Consider the following 19,414-nt stretch of genomic DNA (forward strand, 5'->3'; position numbering starts at 1 on the left):
AGATATAGCTCAGTGTTGGGAAACTTAATGGTCACAAGGCTCTGGATCTTGATCCTCAGTATCTCAAAGATAGCAATCCACCTGGCCCTCTGCCTCTCAAGTATTGGGATTACAGGCATAATCTACCACACATGGCTGAGAGGCCCTGAGGTGAAGAAATCATTCCAACTCAGGACTCCACCAACAATTCCCACTACAAATCACTTCCATCCTGTTCCTGCTAACAGGCACAGGAAAACATAGTTTCCTGTCAATGATAGACATTAGCCATGTGTGGACAGTAAAGGCAAAAAGGACCCAAACCCATGAAAACCAGTTGCATGTCTGGGTAAAGCATGGGTAGTGCACCCCAGTAATCCCAGGGCCAGGAGGTTGAGGCAAGAGGAGCTGCAGTTCTAGGCTAGCCTCGGCTATATAGTGCTTTTGAGACCTATGTGACCTACATGAGAGCCTCCTTTAAAACAAAGGCATGGACATTAGCCTATACTAATATGTCATTACCAACTCACCAATCATATCAAGTAGATCACATAAATGTATGACACTGATGTACTAGAAGAAACTAGTTACAGTGTATATGGGCTCTATCCAGTGTATTATAGGTTTAGCTTTTCCTAAACATATAATCCTAAAAACTAAACACTCATGAAAACTTAGTAAGACTTTGTAGCAGAGGGCCAAGCTCTCCATCACTTCCAAGGGACCAGGCTATAGTTCCAACCCTTTACGTTACCTTCAGCCCGCAGCGGTAAGCCTCCACTTTATCCAGGTCCAGACAGACAGTTTCCTCCTCTGTCAGCCTCGCTTCATAGACCTTCAGCATGTCTTCCGTTTGCAGAATAGCCTGGAGAAGGGCTCTCACAGAGCACAGGCTGCAAAGAGCAAAAGATGTCGCTAAAGTTTCCAGTGACGTGATAGATAGCTACTATTGGCTTTCAGTCACTTTTGGGAAACGGGGTGATGTAAAAGCAGTTGAGAAGAGGGTGGGTGTCTTTAAGGAACAAGCTCCAATAGGCCAATCACACATAATGTGTGGGGCAGACGTGGTTCAGGATAGCTTGGTTCCTGGTCGAGCACAGGCCTCGAACCCCGGACCCTAATGGGACGACAATAGGTTTTCAGCCAGAAACCAAGCTATCCTTTCACAGACTTCTGCCCCACAATAATGAATGAAATCAGGCAAGAATGAAGCTTGACAGGGTTGACGATGTGGTCCGTTGAGAGAGCAGTCACCCTCGGCTCTAACCCACACACCAAAGGAAAAACAAACGGAAATTTGAAAGTGCCAACTATTCCTGAGCGGTATTAGCGGTGCACACCTGTTTAAGTAGCCATCTGTGACCCCGTTGATATTCTCCAGCTTCTGAAATAGTCCAAATATCTCATTCTGCAGATAGCAGTATTTTTCAGACCCTCGGAAGTTGGCAAGCATGTCTTTAAGCTGATTGAGAACCTCGGCCAGGGCTTGTGAGTCGTTCTGTACGCTCTGTCAAGAAAGGAGGGGGGACACACATGATTTAAGGTATGCAGCATGCTGTTCTGCTCTGGATAGCAAAGGTTACTGTTTCCTGCCAGGTACCTACCGCATTGCTTGTATACATGCATATGGTAAGAGCACCTAAAATCTACTCTCTCAGAAAATTTCAATAAATACATTATTACCTGCAGTCCCCTGCCGCATACCAGATCTCAGATTCATCTTACTGCAAACGTGTACCCTTTGACCTACATCTCCACACTTCCTCCCTGGCCCACCCCTAGTCATCACTAGGCATTTGACTCCTTATTACATTGTACATGTGAGTGAGATGGCATACTGTCTGTCTTTCTGCCCTTGGTCCATTTCATTCAGCCTAAAATCCTCCAGATTCACATAATTCTCAATTTTTCTTTCTTTTTTAAAAACTGGATAATAGTCCATGTTGGGTTGGAGAAGCTCAGTGGTTAGTAGCCTGCACTGCTCTTGCAGAAGACCTAAGTTGGGTTCCCAGCACCTGCCTATAATGTCAGCTATAGGGGATCTGACACCTTCTTCTGACTTCTGTGAGAACCTATACTCGTGTGCGTATACCTCCCTGACTTTGCCATAAATTTAAATAAATATATCTTCCATAGTGTAAATATACTATGCTAAGCATATATAATATATGCATATATATTATACGTGCTTCTTAAGATTAGCTTTTAACCTTAAAAACATCTTTAGTGTAGCAATAGAAAATACACTTGCCTATAAACTTGCTTGTACACCATGTACACCATGGGGTGGTTTTCCTCATTTACAGATAGACATAAGACCTGTGGGATCAGGAGATTAGTGTTAGCAGCTCCTACCTTGAGCTCATTGATTTTCACGGTGATGTGGTGTGTGGAGCCTTGGTCTGTGAGCAGGAGATTTTTAAGCGTCATCCTGGCCTCACAATGCTCCATCTGCCTGCGGATCTTCTGCAGTTCCATCAGCAGCCATGTCTCCTGTTTGTCATTTTCTCTGTTGGTTTCAATCACTTTATTGTGGTTGACATCTTGGCAGGTACCCAGGTGAGTGATTTCAGTTTTGGTGACTGTAAAAATAAGTTAGGACCATAAGTATGAAAGGCTGCCAAGCTGACAAGGTGCTTGAAACTTAAACTGCATGAAAGTATGCCTCCTCCCTGCGACTTGATTCTAGAACTCCAGTATACAAATTGTTTTATATATCCGCTATGTAGTAGATAAGGCATATTGTCCCTCAAGGATTCCTGTGCCAGAAGACTGGTCCCTAATATAAAAGTCCTGACGCAGCAGGTCCTTTAAGAGGTAGGCCTAGTGGATGATTAGATTATGAAGGAACCACCCTCAGCAAGGATGACTGTCCATCTCCTGGGAGATGGTTAAATCCCTGGCACTATTCAGACCTCAATAGAGTGATTCCTTCTAAAGGCATCCCATCCTTTCTACATGCCACCGTACCCACTTCTGCTTCTCTGTTGAATTATGACAAAGCCATGGGTCACTCACCAGGCCCCATACTGTTTCCCACCCATTAAATAAGCATCTTTTCTTTACAAATTATCCAGTTTCAGGTATTTTGTTATGTCAACACATAGCATACTACGTGTCTTTCAAAGGAACAGTTTTACACAGGTGGCTTTCCTTTTCAAACTACCTATCTGGCTGATGCTAAGAAAACAGATGCTCCCCGGGCTGACCTGTCTGGTGCTGGGGGTGGCCAGGAAGCTGAATGACCAGGGTCTGGTAATGTTTCTGGGCATCAGTGAACTGAGACTGCATCCTCCGTTTGTCATCGTCTCCAAACATCTCCGAGCCTTGGCTGTTTTTGATGAAATCTTGGTAATGGAGCTCAAGGTCTTCAATGGTCTTCATGTAATCTTCCTGTCTCATCGTTTTCAGCTAGAAGCAAATCAGGCACGGTGAGTTGAGAGACATGAATGCCCCCGTACCCCCATGCAAGGCAGAGTGGGCAGGGCAACCCTCATCATAGGCTAAGATATAAAAGGTCTTGGGGGCTTCATAGGTGTTGCCAAGAAGCACAGCAGTAGCCGGCCAGTGGCTTTTTCCTTCACAGGATATTTTTCTTCAAACACAATAGTATGAAGAAACTCAACTGTAAAATAGAGCAAATGCAGCCTAGCCATTCTAAAAAGATAAAGGACTCAAGGGCCCAAAAACTTCCCATCCTGCCTCCTTCACTTCGTTTATCACTTCGCTAAAGGACTATTCAACCCAAGGCTCTGCCAACCACACCTTAAGGACCTCTGACTTAGAGGGATGTTTTCAGACTTCTTCCAAGAATCCTCTTGACTTCCCCTCTCTGCCTTGTTCCAGTGGATATGTATGACCTCATTCCCATTATCTCTAAGGGGATGGGGGCCCACACTGTCTTTTCCATAAGTATTTTTGGCTTGTCAGGTCCCTTCAGGGGGTATATCTATTTGTCTCCAAACCAGCCATGTGCTGATTCCACCTTGTTTTGTAGTGCTAGCAGAAGAACCCAAGGCTTCATGCATGCTTTCTATCCCGAGCCCCAACCCTTTCTGTGCAGTAGTGGACAGACCAGTCCTGTGAAAGGCTAAAGAGGCCTCACATGGTGGGACACAAGATCTTCATCTGTTCAGTGAACAGTTGCACTGGCCACGTGGCCCTTTAGGCAGCCGAGAGCATCGGAGACATATAGATAGTCATGGCTCTGATCTTCTCAATGTCAATCATGCAGTAGTGCCAAGACACCAGGCTCTTCATGTTGATGTAGAGCTGGTTCCACAGAGCCAAGATGGCTTCATAGTACTGCTCAATCCTGGAAGGCAGAAAGGGAAAACATTCCAGTCCAAACAGAAAATCTAGACGGGTTTGCACAACTAACTGCCCATAAGTCTAAACCAAACTTTACAGAGTGATTGTGTAATTTTCAAAACTGTCAACATGTCAATAGATTCAGACTAACCCACTTCCCAGAAGTATACTCTCGACTTTATCTATAGTTACATAGATCATTCAAATCATCCTGGTTGAGATAGGCTATCTGATTCTTCGTTGTATTGATGGTTAGCAGCATTTTGATTCGCATAGAGTTTAAACGCTGACAATTCCTGAACTCTGGGCAGGAAAGGAAGGCAGGGCATTTCCCAACACTTCTCACTCAGTGTGAGGCTAAGAATTCCAGTCTAAAGCATGTGAAAGAATCTGTTGTGGACAAGGCCCATAAAATGCGTGTTCTACCTGCTGTCCTACCTGGGGCATGTCATATTGATGACTACTTTTGAAATAACTGATTTGCTTTAAAAACAACACAAAAACAACAAACAAAAACAAAACCAGAAGCTTCAAAGGTATGGCAAGTGTCACTCATGCTTGCCCCCTGGCTCTCTGATATGGTAGATGTTCTCTTTTATCCATGAATAAATCTTCAACATAACTTGTGACTACATGAAGTGGCTTTTCTGGGGGTGGTTACAGTGAGAAAACACTGCTGTGAGCCGTTTGCTCAGGGCCCCATCCCTCCTGCCCCACCACTCAGAGTCAGGGCTGCTAGGAACTTCAGAACTTACTTGCACGAAAGGTCCACAGCCAGGGGTTTTGGGGGCGGGATGATCAGGCCCACGGAAGGGACGAGCATGTCGACGCCTCCAGGGCCAGTCACGTACCACTTGCTGCGTCATTGTTGTCCTTCAGGATACACTCATCCCCTTTGTGTACAATTTTCTGCCAAAGAAACGGGGATGAAAGTTGAAAAACATGTGAACTGTCTGTCCTCCTATGCTTCCCCCATCAAATGGAGACAATCACGACACTCCCAAGCAAGACCTGTGGTAAATAATACATGTGAACCAAAAGGGGATCGGCAAAGTCAGCTGCATCTAAGTGAGTGAGAGACTCTGAAGATCGCCCAGGAGTGTGAGAAAGTCTCAGCCACAGGCAAACCTTCATCATATTTTCTTCCTGTTTTGAACTTATGCTTTGTATATTAGACTTTAATATAGGGGAATCATTTGTCTCGGTCATATTTGCTCTTAAATAGACATCAGTCTGTTAAAAGAAGAAGAAGAAGAAGAAGAAGAAGAAGAAGAAGAAGAAGAAGAAGAAGAAGAAGAAGAAGAAGAAGAAGAAAAAGTAACCTTCTATGTGAACTTCCACCTAGCTTCGTGGCTCAGGCCTGCAGTCCCAGCTACTCATGAGGCACTGGCAGGAGGGTTACACATTCAAAGACTGCCTGGGATAATGAGCAAGATTAAGGGTAACCTGTTAAATTTAGTAATATCGTATCTCAACATAATAAATACAAAAAAAAAAAAAAAAAAAAAAAAAAGGCCTGGACATACAGCTCAGTGGTACTGTGACTGCCAGCCATGTGTGAGACCCTAGGTTCAGTGGTCAATACATTAAAAAAAAAATTCAAATAATTAATTCCAGCCCCTGGACCCCTTTATTGAGGTGGGATTGCACTGTGTAGCCTGGATGGGATGGCCTAAAGCTCACTCTGTAGACCACGATGATCTGGAACTCAGAGATCCTTCTGAATGTGAAGAATAAGGTATGTGCCACGACACCTGGCCATATATATACGGCTTCTTAATATGGCTACTGAAGGGCTAGAGGTGCAGCTTAGTGACAAAGTGCTTTCTTAGCCCCATCTCTCGCACCACAGAAGAAGAGAACGTAAACTAATAACAAAAAAACAAAACAAACAAACAAACAAAAAAAACCCAAAAACCCAACCTGCGTACTAAGGCAACTGTCCTATCTGAACATAAAATTTCACCTCATATTTCAATCCAATCGTCTTTCTTTTTTTCTTTCCTTTCCTTACTTTCTTCCTTTCTGTTTTGTTTGTTGTTATTCTTTTTTTTTTTTTTTTTTAAGATTTATTCATTTATTTTATGTATATGAGTACACCATTGCTCTCTTCAGACACACCAGAAGAGGGCATCAGATCCCATTACAGATGGTTGTGAGCCACCGTGTGGTTGCTGGAATTGAACTCAGGACTTCTGGGAGAGCAGTCAGTGCTCTTAACCACTGAGCCATCTCTCCAGTTCAGTTACTGTTTTTTGTTGTTGTTTGTTTGTTTGTTTGTTTGTTTGTGTTGTTGTTTGGTTGGGGTTGTTCCTTGAAACAAGATCTCACTCCCCGCCCTGGGCTGCGTTTCTATGTAAGGGAATTTGTCTGTGCCTTCCAGGTTCTAGGATTACAGGTATGGGCCACACATTCAATCTAACTTACTTCTTTCTTCCCACACAAGTTCTTAGAACATTCCACAGGGTAGAACATCCCCTGGACCCCTTTATTGAGGTGGGATTGCACCCCGTTTCATAAAGCTCTTCTAACTAGGTAAACACATTTTGTCTCTTAGATCCTTCAGAAGTTTATTGTAAGAAAGCAGACTGGAGGAGTCACAGATAAGAACAGAAACTAACCCGTCTCTCTATAAACCTGTATAAAACTTCCCACAGAGCCTACAGGATTAACATGATCCAGATCTGCCAAAACTTCTGCAGGAGACTCACTTTCCAGGAGCTATGACAGTGCCATTTCTCATTTATGAAACTTAACTTCTTAACTTCTCTTGTCTGAAACTTAACAACAGGGTGATTGAAAATAAGTAAGATTTAGGTACCACAAGAAGGAAAAAGTCAACCTTGAAAGGTTTTAAACCTTCAAGGTAACCATTGTCTAGGTGAGGGGTGGATCCAGAGTTAGTCTGTGTTCTGGATAGCACAAAGCTTTGCCTTCCTTCCCCAGCACCCAAAGGTAGCAGCTATTGTCCTAATTAATTCCTGACTCTTCCCAGTGACTCAACTCATGGTTACTGCTTTGGTTCAACAGGTTATTGCTTCATTTAGAAAAGACACGACTATGGTATTTATTGAAACCAAGATTAGTTTTGCCCTCTTGACTGATAGACACTGATGTAAAGAAAGGGAAGGGTTTGCTCTGCCTCGGAACTCGGAACACATACCTGGTCTTGTTTGTAGTCGCAGAGAGCCCTGAGAATAATGGGCTTGTTGCTCCTGTAGTCTGGGTTCCGAGGTTTCAGCTGCACGATCTTCTTGGACTTGTTTACCAAGTTCTGCACCTGACGCTTGTACTCCAGGATCTTCTCCCGTTCTTTCTGCAATTGCAAACACAGTCTGCCTTTAACACAAGTGCCCTCTGAGCTTTAGAGACCTCTTAAAGAAGCTGCCACAACATCAAAGTTAAATATTGCTACAGTTCCATCAGTGATAATAAGCCAGAAATACATCACGAGGTAACGTAGCCTTCCATAGTGAGCCCTTTGAATTAATTGAGCAGGAAAGACTATCTCCATGAAAGGGCCTTATGGATAAAATGTGAGGTGTGTTTTCCCAAGGGTCTTGTCAAGTTAAGTCACAGTGTTCTCTCTGCTCTTGTTTCCAGTAAATGACTGAGATACTGAAGCAAAAGCCCTTCCCAACAGTAGCTGGGCACACAGAGATGCCACTGAAAGGTGACGAAATTTAGGTGTGGGCTCTGTGTGGGCTGTACTCCCTCACAGCCTGTCTTGTGTCTAGAGTACATCAACACCCCTACCCCCACCCCACCCCAGGTACAGTTGCTGAGGGTCTGAGTTGGCACAGTACCTCCAGCTCTTTGATCTGCTCCAGTAGGTGCTGGAGGGGCATGTTCTTGTCGCAGGGGTATTTCTTTCTGATGGAGTCCTGCAGGCCCTTCAGGTAGGCTTCAGTTGACTGGGCCTCTTCAAAAAACTGTTCAAGATGACAATAAATCCTCATCAATGAAAAGGAATGCCAGGGAAAATGCCAGGGTTTGAATCTTGAATGTCACCCAAAGGCTTGTGTGCGAAAGTCTAGGTTCCTGGGGTGGCGCTAATGGGGACAATGAAATCTACAGAAGGGGCATCAAGGGTGGTCTGATCATTGGGGTGTACCCTCAGAGAGAAGCATGGGACCCTAGCCACCTCATCTTCCTCCCCTTGCTCTCTGGCAGTTCTGCTCCATCCCACACTCCCCACCATGTGGCACTACCTCTTCACCAACTAAAATGATGGGGACCATGGGCCACAGACTGGACAAGCTAAAACTGTCATTCAAATGAACAAGTTTTCTCTGTATAAGTTTAATTATCCTGGGTGATTTCGCTAACACTGGGGGAAATCTAACCCACATGATCATTTAGTAGTTTCGTTTCAAGAACCGTCGTCACCCCCACGAAAGCCTCGGCTAAGTGGCTAAAGGAAAATATTCAAGCAGAGAACAGTCACCGACTTGGTAGCAGGGCGAGTGACTGCATTACAAATCTCTCTTCTTCTCTACGAAGGACAGCTAGTAGGATTTACACATTATCTTCAAGATTGCTTCCTTACTTCAAAAGCACACTCAAGGTAGCACAGCATAGACATTGCAAAGCACGTGACCCCATTAGTCCCATACCTGCGCAGCACATGTGCTCATAAACACCTCAGCCACACAATGCATGCACGTGGTGTATTAGTTCAGACTAGGAAAAGTTCCCTGGAGGTCACCCTGGGGTCTGAGCTCCTTATTTTGTACATGAGAAACTGAAGCCTGGAGTTGTGGCTTGTTCTAAAATCATACAATTATGTGGTAATTCCAGAAGGGCTGGAACCAGACATCATCACGGTTATCAACATTTGTCTCCTGGCTCCATGGCCACTCTAAAATATCTGACACAGCTGACAAGATGGTTCAGTGGGTAATGACGCCTACTGCCATACCTGACAATCACTAGGACCCACATGGTAGAAGAAGAGAGCCAACTCAAGCAGGCTGTCCTCTAACCTCCACATTGTGGCAAGCAGGTATGACACACGCGCGCATGTGTGCGCATGTGCACACATACACACACACACACACACACACACACACACAATCGAATATAGATTTAAAAAAAAAAAAAAGATATGTCTAAAAACCTGAAAGTAGGCAGCATTTTCTTTGAGATGGACATCAATGCACTTGGTGATCTGCAGAATCCAACTCCACTGTGTCTGAAGAGTGTCCATATAGGCCTGAAACAAGAAAACGTCAAGATGTCGGCTGCCTCATGCCCACTCAGAGGCACAGAAGGGTGCCTCCTGCACAGATCCGTGAGCCAGATGAAAAAGATGCCTCTTTTTTTTTTTTTTTTCACCCAATGTCTAATGATTGGAGACAGAATATCACACCTGAGATTTCTTGGTGTAAACAGTTCTTATAAACGGCTACTATCAAAGGGACACCAGTCAAAATAGGCCTCGCCTTAACTGAGTATTTTCTGACCAATCAGAACAGACATGGTACAGTATGCGATTCCCTTTGGAACTCCAAGCCTATTCTGAGACAGGAGCTAGATCATGGGGAAGTGTGAACCATCATCTCCTTCAGCCCAGAGTCTGGCTCACAGATAGCAGTCTCCAGCAAAAGACAACAAATACTGACCAAGGGCTACATCTGGCCCACTGCTTTTATTTATAAATAAAGCTTTATTGAAACATCACTATGGTTGTTCATTTACACAGTGTCCATAGCTGCTTTTGTGACACAACAACAAAATTAAGTAACTGTGACAGAGATCATCTAGTAGGCTCTAAAATATTTCTGGATTTTCCAGGAAAAAACAAAAACCAAATCCTAGTCTAGGGTGCTGATTCTAAAACAGAAAATAAAGTTGGCACGGCTTCATATTAGAGAAGAATTATTCAGCCACAAAGATGTCTTTTATGAAATATTTTCTCCCTAATGAGAACGTAAGTCCCAGGACACCTACCTCAATTTTGTCAGAGGCTGGATGCTGGTTGAGGACAAGCTGGTCACTTTCTTGTTTAAGCTTGTTGAGTTCCTTTTCTTTGACCTCCAGTTGACTCATACGTATCTGTGAAAGGAAAGGACCAAATCCTTACAGCAAGTCACAGTTAGATTTCTGTTACACCACTGAAAGGTGGCCACATACAAAACTGCATTTTGGGAACAACGGATGCTGAGGACTCATGCCACATAGTCCTCAAGAACCATAGCCACTCGGGAAACCAAGGTTAGTAAGGGGCTGAGACAAGACTGGGAGTATGACCCGACCCAGACCATGCAGGTAATTAATAGCATTGCCACGAATACATGTTGAACATCCATAACTCCAAATGCTTGGGACAATAAGTGTTTCAAGATATTTGAATATATATAGAGAGATTTTGGAGACAGGACCTGAGCCTAAAGATAAAACTCATTTTTGTTTTCTACCAATAGCCTGAAGGTAATTTTATATAGCATTTTGGGGGCTCCTGGATTTTGACTGCCACCTGTCACCTGAAGTTGGGTGTGGAATATTCTACTTACAGCATCATGGTGGCACTCAAAAAGTTTCAGAGAGAGCATTCTGGATTTCGGATTTACAAATTACAGGTACTCAATACATAACACGTTTTGATTCCACATTTCAGGTTTTGGTCCACTGTTGTACAGCCCCATCCACTCTAGGGTTGCTGGATAGACTAATCTCCACACTACCCCTGAATCACACTGTCTCAGTGGGTATTAAATGATGAACTTGGGTGTGAGGGATGGTTAGCCAGCCATGGCACATCCCCATAGTCCCATCTACTTGGTGATTGAGTTCCAAAATGTAGTAGCCTTTCTGACCAACAGAGGGAATCCCTACTTCTTTAAAAATAAAGGGGGAGAGACTGGAGAGATGCCTAGTGATCAAGAACACTGACTGCTCTTCCAGGAGACCTGGGTTTGATTCCCTGTGCCCACTCGGCAGCTAACAAGGTCCAGTTCCTGGGAATCTGATGCCCTCTTTTGGCAACTGTGGGTACTGCATGCACATGGTACATAGATACACATGCAGGCAAAACACCCAAACACATAAAATAAAACTAAATAAATCTTACATCCCTGAACAGTGTACCCACTTACAAGTGGCTGATCAAATTATTTAAACCCGCCCTCCACACACCCCCACTCCCACCCCCCCACACACAAGGTAGGGCATCTTACAGAGAAGGCCTCCTGCTTCTGAGCGATGTTTGTGTTCTTGTCGCTCCAGTCATACAGCAGCTCCTCCTCCTCGCAGTCATTGATCCACATGATCTCGCGAGAAGTGGCCTGGATGATATTCTGCAGCTGGCGCAGGTGGTCCATCCTCTCGAAGGAGGCTTTCTGCAGACAAGGTTGAGCAGCATTAGGATAACGACAGTATAATGACACAGCATTCTCTGCAGATCATTTGAGGCTAGGAAAAAAAAAAACCTCTTCACCTGCTGCATTCACCTGGTATAGGAGAGAGGCCCTGTTCAAATTGGGGATGCCTGTGGGACCATGGCTATCTCAGATTCGATCATTCCAAACAGCCATTCTCAGCTTTTCTCCAGTGCTGGGGAAACTCAGGGCCTCCCTCATGCTGGAGAACCACTCTGCTTTTGAGCTATATCTCCAGCCTCTGGAGAGTCTTGACTCAGACAATGATTTGAAGCCAGCCAGATGGCCCATGTAAAACATTTTCTGGACAAGCCTGACGACCTGAGTTCAATTTCCAGTACCCATGCAGAGAACCGACTCTACAAAGTTGTCTTCTGACCACCACATCCACTATAACCTATGCATCCTTACATCTATACACACATGTACACACCAACTGTAATAAATTTAAAAAATTAAAAGATAATGATTTTTGGGTTTAATAGTTTTAGATAATTAGGGGGAACTAGACTCCTAGATAAATCAAGTTTTCTCTCTTAGGTAAGTCAGCCTTTGCCCCCACAAATGTAAAGTTCCAGTCTTATGCCCATCCCAACAGGAAGAGCATCGTGTTACCAGGAGCCACACTATCTTAAAAAAACACTGCAGCTAGCAAGGAAATATGGGAAAGATGAAAATAAGATGAGCCGAACAGACAGAAGAGTGGAAATCTCTGCTCTGGGATCAACCAACTGACACAGCATTTGTCAGGAGATGATGACAGATTCGTAAAAATATTCGAGGAAAACATTTTGTTTGTGTTTATGCTTGTTCGAAAGGGCTGCAATTTCACTTTAGGAGCATCTAACAAGAGTCATTGATGTGAAATTTTAACTCGAAACCAGAACAGTGCTAGGCGCTGCCTTCAGAGAACGAAACAAAGCAACCTTTGAAACTTCATTTCTAAAACAAAATCAGCAGCAACAACAAAATCATAATCTATGTACACAGAGACCAGTGTATATGCAGGCTCTTTGCTGAACTCTTAGCCAGTGTATGGTCCCCTCAGAGACGTTTACCACTTGAGGAACTGAACTGAATTAACAGAGGCTAAAGGAGCTTACCAGCAGGTTTTCATATTCCTCCTCCAACTGGTAGATTGCTGACTTCTCACGCTGGAAGATCAGAAAACACAGGGAATTTTTTAGTTTCCTTCATTGGTCTATAGAAAGTGTAGCCCCTTCTACATCTCCTTCTAAGGTGCTGGCCTCTGCTCTCTCAGTAAAAAGAAGCAATTGCTCTATTAAGTCTTTTGTCCACCATGACCTTTCCCAGGATAGTCTCTCTAGCCACTCGTCCCTTCTCCACAAGGTAAATACTCTGTCACTTAAAAACTTGCTGAAGGAAATACAATTTCAGATTCTCTAGATCTTAGAGACATGAAGGAGAAAGCTGAGCAGACTCAAGTGGACAAGCATAAGGTTTAAATTATGAAGAGGCAGGGCCAAGTAAAAATGAAAACTTTGGTCTTAGGATCACATTTAGTGATTTCACATACGGAGCTGGGGTGGAGAACATGCACTGAGATCAGACTACCAACTTGTGCCTTCATTCTCCACTCTCCCAAAGTCTGACTTTTTTTTCCAGCACAGGAGGGGTATATGAGACACAACTTCCACCTAGGAGTGGACTCACCAACTTACCAGCAATGTAAGCTACATGCTAATCTCATTTTCTTCTGGTAGGTGATGCTCTGCTTTCTTCCTACCACCTCTGTAAATACTTACTTATAAACCATAAGCTCGTGATATCCTACGTGAGCTTAACATTTGGCTCAACTCCTTCTCCAGGTCCCATACATTTCTTTCCACTTCCCTTTTAGACAATGGAGTTTGGGGGTTGGTTTTGTTTTAGTTTCTAGTCTCTTGAAAAGATAATAATTGTCTTCTGTTTCAGACAAATTTGCCTAAATGATACACCCTTCTATACTCCATGATGAACGTGAGAAGTACCAGATCTGCTTTGATCTTGTCCAGCTGCCAGCGGTAGTCCCCGATGGCGTTGTGGATGCTCCGGTGACTGTTGATATGCTGTTCCACTGCGCCAGAGTCCACACCCCAGGCCATCAGGTCCATTTCTGCCTGCAGAGGGAGAGAGGGGGGAGCACACCCTTCATTGTCCCTCCTCTGAACAGACTCCTTTCTCTAGAGCATCAGGGTTTGAGAGAGAGCTCGTACACAGCTCTGCTCCAGATAAAACTCAAATGCACAGCCACACAGGAAGCTAAGGCGGGAAGATCACTTGTGCTCAAAACTAGCCTAAGTACACAGCAAGGCCCTGTCTCGATTTAAAAAAAACAAACTATATAAACTATATCTGAAGCCAAAATAAATTTTAAAGGGTTGAGATTACCAAATAGCTAATGAGATTCACCAAATACATCCTCAGTTAGTTTGGTTCCAGCCCAAGATGGACTGAGGAAAAAATTCAGTCATGGGTACTTTACTTTGCCATCTAGATCATTCTTCTGACAAAAGAGAATCTACATATGAGGATGCAGGTGTGGGGGCGGAGCTGGCGAAATGGCTCAGCCAGTAAAAGGGACCATTACCCAAGAGTAATGACTGGATTCTGCTTCCCAGAACCCACAGGAGACAGACAAAGAACTGACACCCAAAGCTTGTCCTCTGACCCCTGAACCCATGCCCTGCATTCACACACAATAATAATGTTCACATTTTTTTTTAAAAAAAGGATAAAATAAAAAAATAGAAAGTGAATTTTCATGATTAGATACTAGTCATATGAATATACTAATAGACGTTTCTTTTTTTGTTTTGTTTCTTTTGAGACAGGGTTTCTCTGTGTAGTCCTGGCTATCCTGGAACTCGCTCTGTAGACCAGGCTGGTCTCGAACTCAGAAATCTGCCTGCCTCTGCCTCCCAAGAGCTGGGATTAAAGGCATGTACCACCATCACCTGGCTTCTTTATTAATTTTTAAATGCATGTTAGAAGTCATTAAAGACACAGCCATGCACTGCCTCTCAAATGAAATCCCTAACCTATGGAAGTTGTCATTATTTATTTCTTTAAATTATCTTTTGTTTGTTATTGCTATATGGGGGATTAAACCTACAACCTCATGAAAGCTAAGCAAGTGCCCTACCATTCAGTTACATATCCAGGCCTAAGTTATGTTGATGAATGTTATATAGTTAACTGTTGGTTCAGAAATTCAGCATTTGAAACTTCCCTTTCAAACCGTAAAAACTCTCTATGGTCCATTTCAAAGGGAAGATACTATGCAAACTCAAGATCCTTCATTCTGGTTAATGTTGGTAACAATGCTAGGATTATGGGTTTGCCATTCGCTTTTGAAATGTGAAATCCGACTAGATTTATCACGTGAGTCTGAAATTTAAGAATGTTTCACAGTGAGAATCAAATATATTGTTTCCTTCTCTGGAACATTTCACTCTGGTCAAGTCCACCTTCTCTTCCTTCTTTTGCATGAGCACATGTAAATTTCTAAATCACAGGTGTCATCTCTCTGACATGCCAAGGGCAAACATCCATACCGGACTGGCAGCAAGAACAGAACACAATTGTCCTAAGCCACACCCATGTTCTAGTGCCCTTGGCAAGGCTTCCGACAGGAGCCATTTCGAAGTCAGAGAACTGAAGGTTAGCAGGACTTTGGCCTTGTCCAGCAACTGCCAGTGTTTGAAAACAAAAACAGCAGGTGCTACCCTGGGAAAGTAGAGATGACCCAGGGTGCTCAGAGCTCATTACCTGCCAGGTGTACAGTGTCTGGCTCGCCCATCAGCAGAAGAGCAGACCAGGGAAACAAAGCAGAAGCCTGGCAGGGAGATGTGGGCCTGCCTCCTGAACACGCTGCTGGAGAAAAGGCTCTCTTATCAGCACAGGCCTCGGCTGGGTCTCCTGGGAGTGAGTGAAGAATGCCCGCTATGTGTGGGGGAAGGTGGGGGAAGAAGGAAACGGCCACACAGAATCCCAAGGCAAAGCTCCAGCAGGACTCACACAGCTTTTAGTTTGCTGAGAACTCTACGAAGCACCTGACAGTATCTAGAGCTTATCGATGGGTGTCAGAAAATGACGGACCAGTACAGCCGTGTGAAAATACCATTTCCTGAAATTTAAACACGTAGAGATTTTCCTGCCAAATCTTCTTTGCTTTAGTGTGTGTGTGTGTGTGTGTGTGTGTGTGTGTGTGTGTGTGATCGTTGTTTGTCCATTTGTTGGTGTTGGAGACAAAGCTCCCCTATGTAGCCCAGGCTGAGATTATAGGCATGTACCACCACACCCAGCTCTACAAAGCATCCTTACAGTGTTACACCCATGCAATACAGAAAATGACTAATTCTGAGCTGTCACTTAACTGTCACACTGACTTAGACGACATCAGGGGATATGACTCCCCATAATTACTTTGGTTCAAAGTTTATCTTGTCTCCCAACAAGGATCCTTGAAGATTATAGTCCAAGCCCCAATTAACTCAAATCATCCTCTGGCCTAGAGTGTCACTCTCTGAACAAGACTTTATTAATGCTCTCATGGGCGATCATTTGGCATGCGGGGTGTTTCTCGTCTTCAGTAGTATTCATCTTCATAACTATGGACCATAATTTTTGAGCCCTCAATTTCTAGCATGGTGTCAATATTGATGAACCCTCAAGTACTGTGTGTTCAGAGGTAGAGGCCAGGGCCTCAGCACCTCAAAGTCATTCCAAGCTATATAGCTCATTCATGGCAACCTGGGCTCTATGAGACCCTGTCTCAAAAATTAAAGAAATTTTCAAAGATTTTAGGGTATTTGGAGACATGCAAACAAGTTTATAGTTAAGTTTCTGAGATCACCGTTGACTTTGTGCCGCGATCTACTCCACCTTCCGTAATAGTTTATGGTCTTTATAGTAAGTGTGTGTGTGTGTGTGTGTGTTGGGGGGGTAGGGCATAGTAAAATACACTACAATCTCAGTATCTTGAAGTATCAGACAGGAGGATCACAAGTTCAAGGCTGGCCTGAGCTACAAAGCAAGACCCTGTCTCAAAAAAAAGCCAAAACAAACAACAAACAAACAAAACCAAATAGATCTGGAGAGATTTCTCACTGGTTAAGAACCCTAACTATTCTTTTAGAGGACCTGGGTTTGATTCCCAGCACGCACATGGTAGCTCTCAACCATCTAGCTCTGGGGGATTCAATGCCCTCTGCTGTGCACTGCATGCATGTGGTGCACAGATATATATAGAGACAAAACACCACACACACACACACACACGTACATACACACACAAATGAAAACAAAACAAATAAACAAAAAGTAAGCAAAGATTAACTGAATGTGTTTGTGAATGAATGATTAGTCGCTGAAGGAATTGCTACATGAGAATGCACCCAAACCTTTTAAAGACTGCGTGTAAGGGGCCTTTCCCTGTGGTTTTAGATATTCCAGAGGCTGAGCTGGAGAATGCCTTGAGTCTGCATGTTCGAGACTAGCCATGGCAACACGGTTCAACCCAGACTCAAAGAAAAGAGTGGGGACGTGTACAGTACTAAAATGGCTGAGAAATTCTAGAACCACTAAAAAATCAGTCCAGCAATTAATCAAGTTCTTTCGGCATCACATGACAATCTCCCCACAATGTACCATTTTCATACAGCCACTTCATACAGATGAGGACGGCTCATCAGAAGGTTTTCATTATAATATTCCCATCTACATGATTATGGCATGTTTCTCAGGCCACCTGTTCATTATCGGGCTTAATTACAGCATAAAACAACAAAACAGTAATTAGCATTGAAAAATACTTTGTAGGGACTCCAGTTGCAGGGAAAGGATCAGCACATACTTCTTGGGCCATTATTTGACTCCACACCCACACAAGTGACGTGAGACTGGCACAGCTGGATAACCGAACTTCAAAAAAGCCTCCACGGAGCCCAAACCAGAAGACCCAGCGTCAGTGCCCAACACCTCCCATGTGATATGATTTTATAATTTTTTTTAATTTCAACTTTCTCTCTTGTGTTATGATTTCAAATGAGCCATAGAAGAGTTCTCTCTTTTCAGCCTATCTGGGAGACAGATGAGGTCAGTTGCAATAACCCCATGATTTAGCAGGTTGCTGCCCCTGGAGGGCTGGGGCTGACTGTGCCACCACCCAGACTACCTAGGTTAGGAGTCTAAGAACTTACCCTCTGCTGCCTCATCCAGCCCAGACACTCGCTCGTGAGACGTTTGGTGAACTCATCCCACCCAGAGCCGCTCTGGCAAGTGTATCCTCCACCTCCCTTGGAGCTGGCCCTTCGGACTCGAGGAACACTGATGGCCTTGTAAAGGGCTCGCATTTGTTCCTGGAGCTGAAGCAGTCTGAAAGGAAAGGAAACCAGTGCCGTTGTCAGGAGAAAACAGCCTATGGAAACCCATCCCGAGCAAATGCCCGCTTCTCTGGGTTTCTTTTGGGTCAGTCTACAGCCTAATGATGTTGCATTGGAAGATTTCTTTTCCTCTTCCCATGACTTCCAGCTTGACCACATGGGAGTATAAATGCTGAAAAGCCACTCACAACCCTAAACACCATAAAAAGTGTCATTGCCTTTGCCTAACATGGCAGCCACTCAGTTTCTCTTGAGGTCCATCCTGGGAATTTATCTTTCTAGCACCCTGGGCCTTAGTGGCATGAGAGCAAATTTAGACCACACATTTCTGCTGTGAAGTGGTCACTTTTAACTCCAAGGGTCTCACTTGATTAAATAAAGCTTGACACTAGCCTCTTGAAAAGACAGATACATGGGCTGGAGAGATAGCTCAATGGTTAAGAGCACTGACTGCTCTCCCAGAGGTCCTGAGTTCAATTCCCAGCAACCATATGTAGCTCACAACCATCTATAACAAGATCTTATGCCCTCTTCTGGTGTGTCTGAAGACAGCTACAGTGTACTCATATACATAAAATAAATAAATAAACCTTTAAAAAAAAGCAAAAGAAAAGGCAGATGCTGTACCAGAGGCCTGTGCTGCTGCCTCAATGGAGGGCTGGCTCATGACCATTCAATTCTTTAAATCATCCTAGAGGTTTTACAGGATTTTTACAGTATTGGGGACTTGGGGACTGAGCCCAAGGCTTCCTTCGAGCCAGGCAAGAACTCTACCACATCCTTTGTCCTTCTTTAATCATCAAAAACTATGCAATTAATTAATTTTGAGGTAAGATCTCACTAAATTATCCAGGCAGGCCTTGAATTTTTTGATTCTCCTTCCTCAACTTCCCAAACACCCAGGATCACAGGGCTCTGCTGCCATTTCCAGGAAGAGCTAGAATTTTTTTGAATGGTTTTTTTTTTTTTTTTTTTTTTTTTTGCAGGTCTCTTTCATTCTTAGAGCATCTCTGGGTGGGGGCTGGGAGGTCCCCGAAAGATGAAGTTTGCAGTTTTATATTTAAATTGGATACAGCTGCAAAATCCCAAGTGAGGGAATTGTTCTTGGGTAATATGTGTGCTTCCTCTGGAAAAAGCCTGAAGTTGCCCACTGTGGGTCCCCCATCGGTGCTCTGCAGGCCATACCTTTTCTGATATGCATCACAGGGCTGGCCCATCTGTCTCATCTCCCGGATCAAGCCATCTATGATCTCCATCTGATCGTTGGCTTGTGTGAAACAGTCATCCAGCTCTCTGTTCCAGGCCAGCTGTATTCCTTCTCCGAATTTCAGTTCCTAGCAGGAAGAGTTTGCATGAAAA

At 43.9% G+C, this 19,414-nt stretch overlaps 2 protein-coding genes across 2 annotated transcripts in view; both read right to left on the reverse strand.

Moving 5' to 3' along the window:
• Positions 1-733: 733 nt before the first annotated feature.
• LOC143433811 (desmoplakin-like) lies at positions 734-3,386 on the reverse strand (the record flags this gene model as incomplete). Its single annotated transcript, XM_076706491.1, has 4 exons — positions 3,189-3,386; positions 2,335-2,561; positions 1,320-1,486; positions 734-872 (listed from the first exon to the last, which is right to left on the reverse strand). Coding segments are annotated over exons 1-4 (726 nt in total), but the record flags the coding sequence as incomplete, so codon positions are not given.
• A 788-nt stretch (positions 3,387-4,174) lies between these two features.
• LOC117702528 (desmoplakin-like) overlaps positions 4,175-19,414 on the reverse strand; it is a 36,910-nt gene continuing 21,670 nt past the window's right edge. The window contains exons 3-13 of the mRNA XM_034493624.2: positions 19,241-19,389; positions 17,873-18,047; positions 13,661-13,789; positions 12,773-12,823; positions 11,469-11,630; positions 10,243-10,347; positions 9,410-9,505; positions 8,097-8,222; positions 7,454-7,606; positions 5,046-5,199; positions 4,175-4,294 (exon numbers count right to left, since the gene is read on the reverse strand). Coding sequence (XP_034349515.2) covers positions 5,134-5,199; positions 7,454-7,606; positions 8,097-8,222; positions 9,410-9,505; positions 10,243-10,347; positions 11,469-11,630; positions 12,773-12,823; positions 13,661-13,789; positions 17,873-18,047; positions 19,241-19,389 — 1,212 coding nt within the window. The 3' untranslated portion in view covers positions 4,175-4,294; positions 5,046-5,133. The remainder of the gene's footprint in view (positions 4,295-5,045; positions 5,200-7,453; positions 7,607-8,096; positions 8,223-9,409; positions 9,506-10,242; positions 10,348-11,468; positions 11,631-12,772; positions 12,824-13,660; positions 13,790-17,872; positions 18,048-19,240; positions 19,390-19,414) is intronic.

Source organism: Arvicanthis niloticus, unplaced genomic scaffold (genome assembly GCF_011762505.2).
Source record: "Arvicanthis niloticus isolate mArvNil1 unplaced genomic scaffold, mArvNil1.pat.X pat_scaffold_912_arrow_ctg1, whole genome shotgun sequence".
Lineage (NCBI taxonomy): Eukaryota > Metazoa > Chordata > Mammalia > Rodentia > Muridae > Arvicanthis > Arvicanthis niloticus.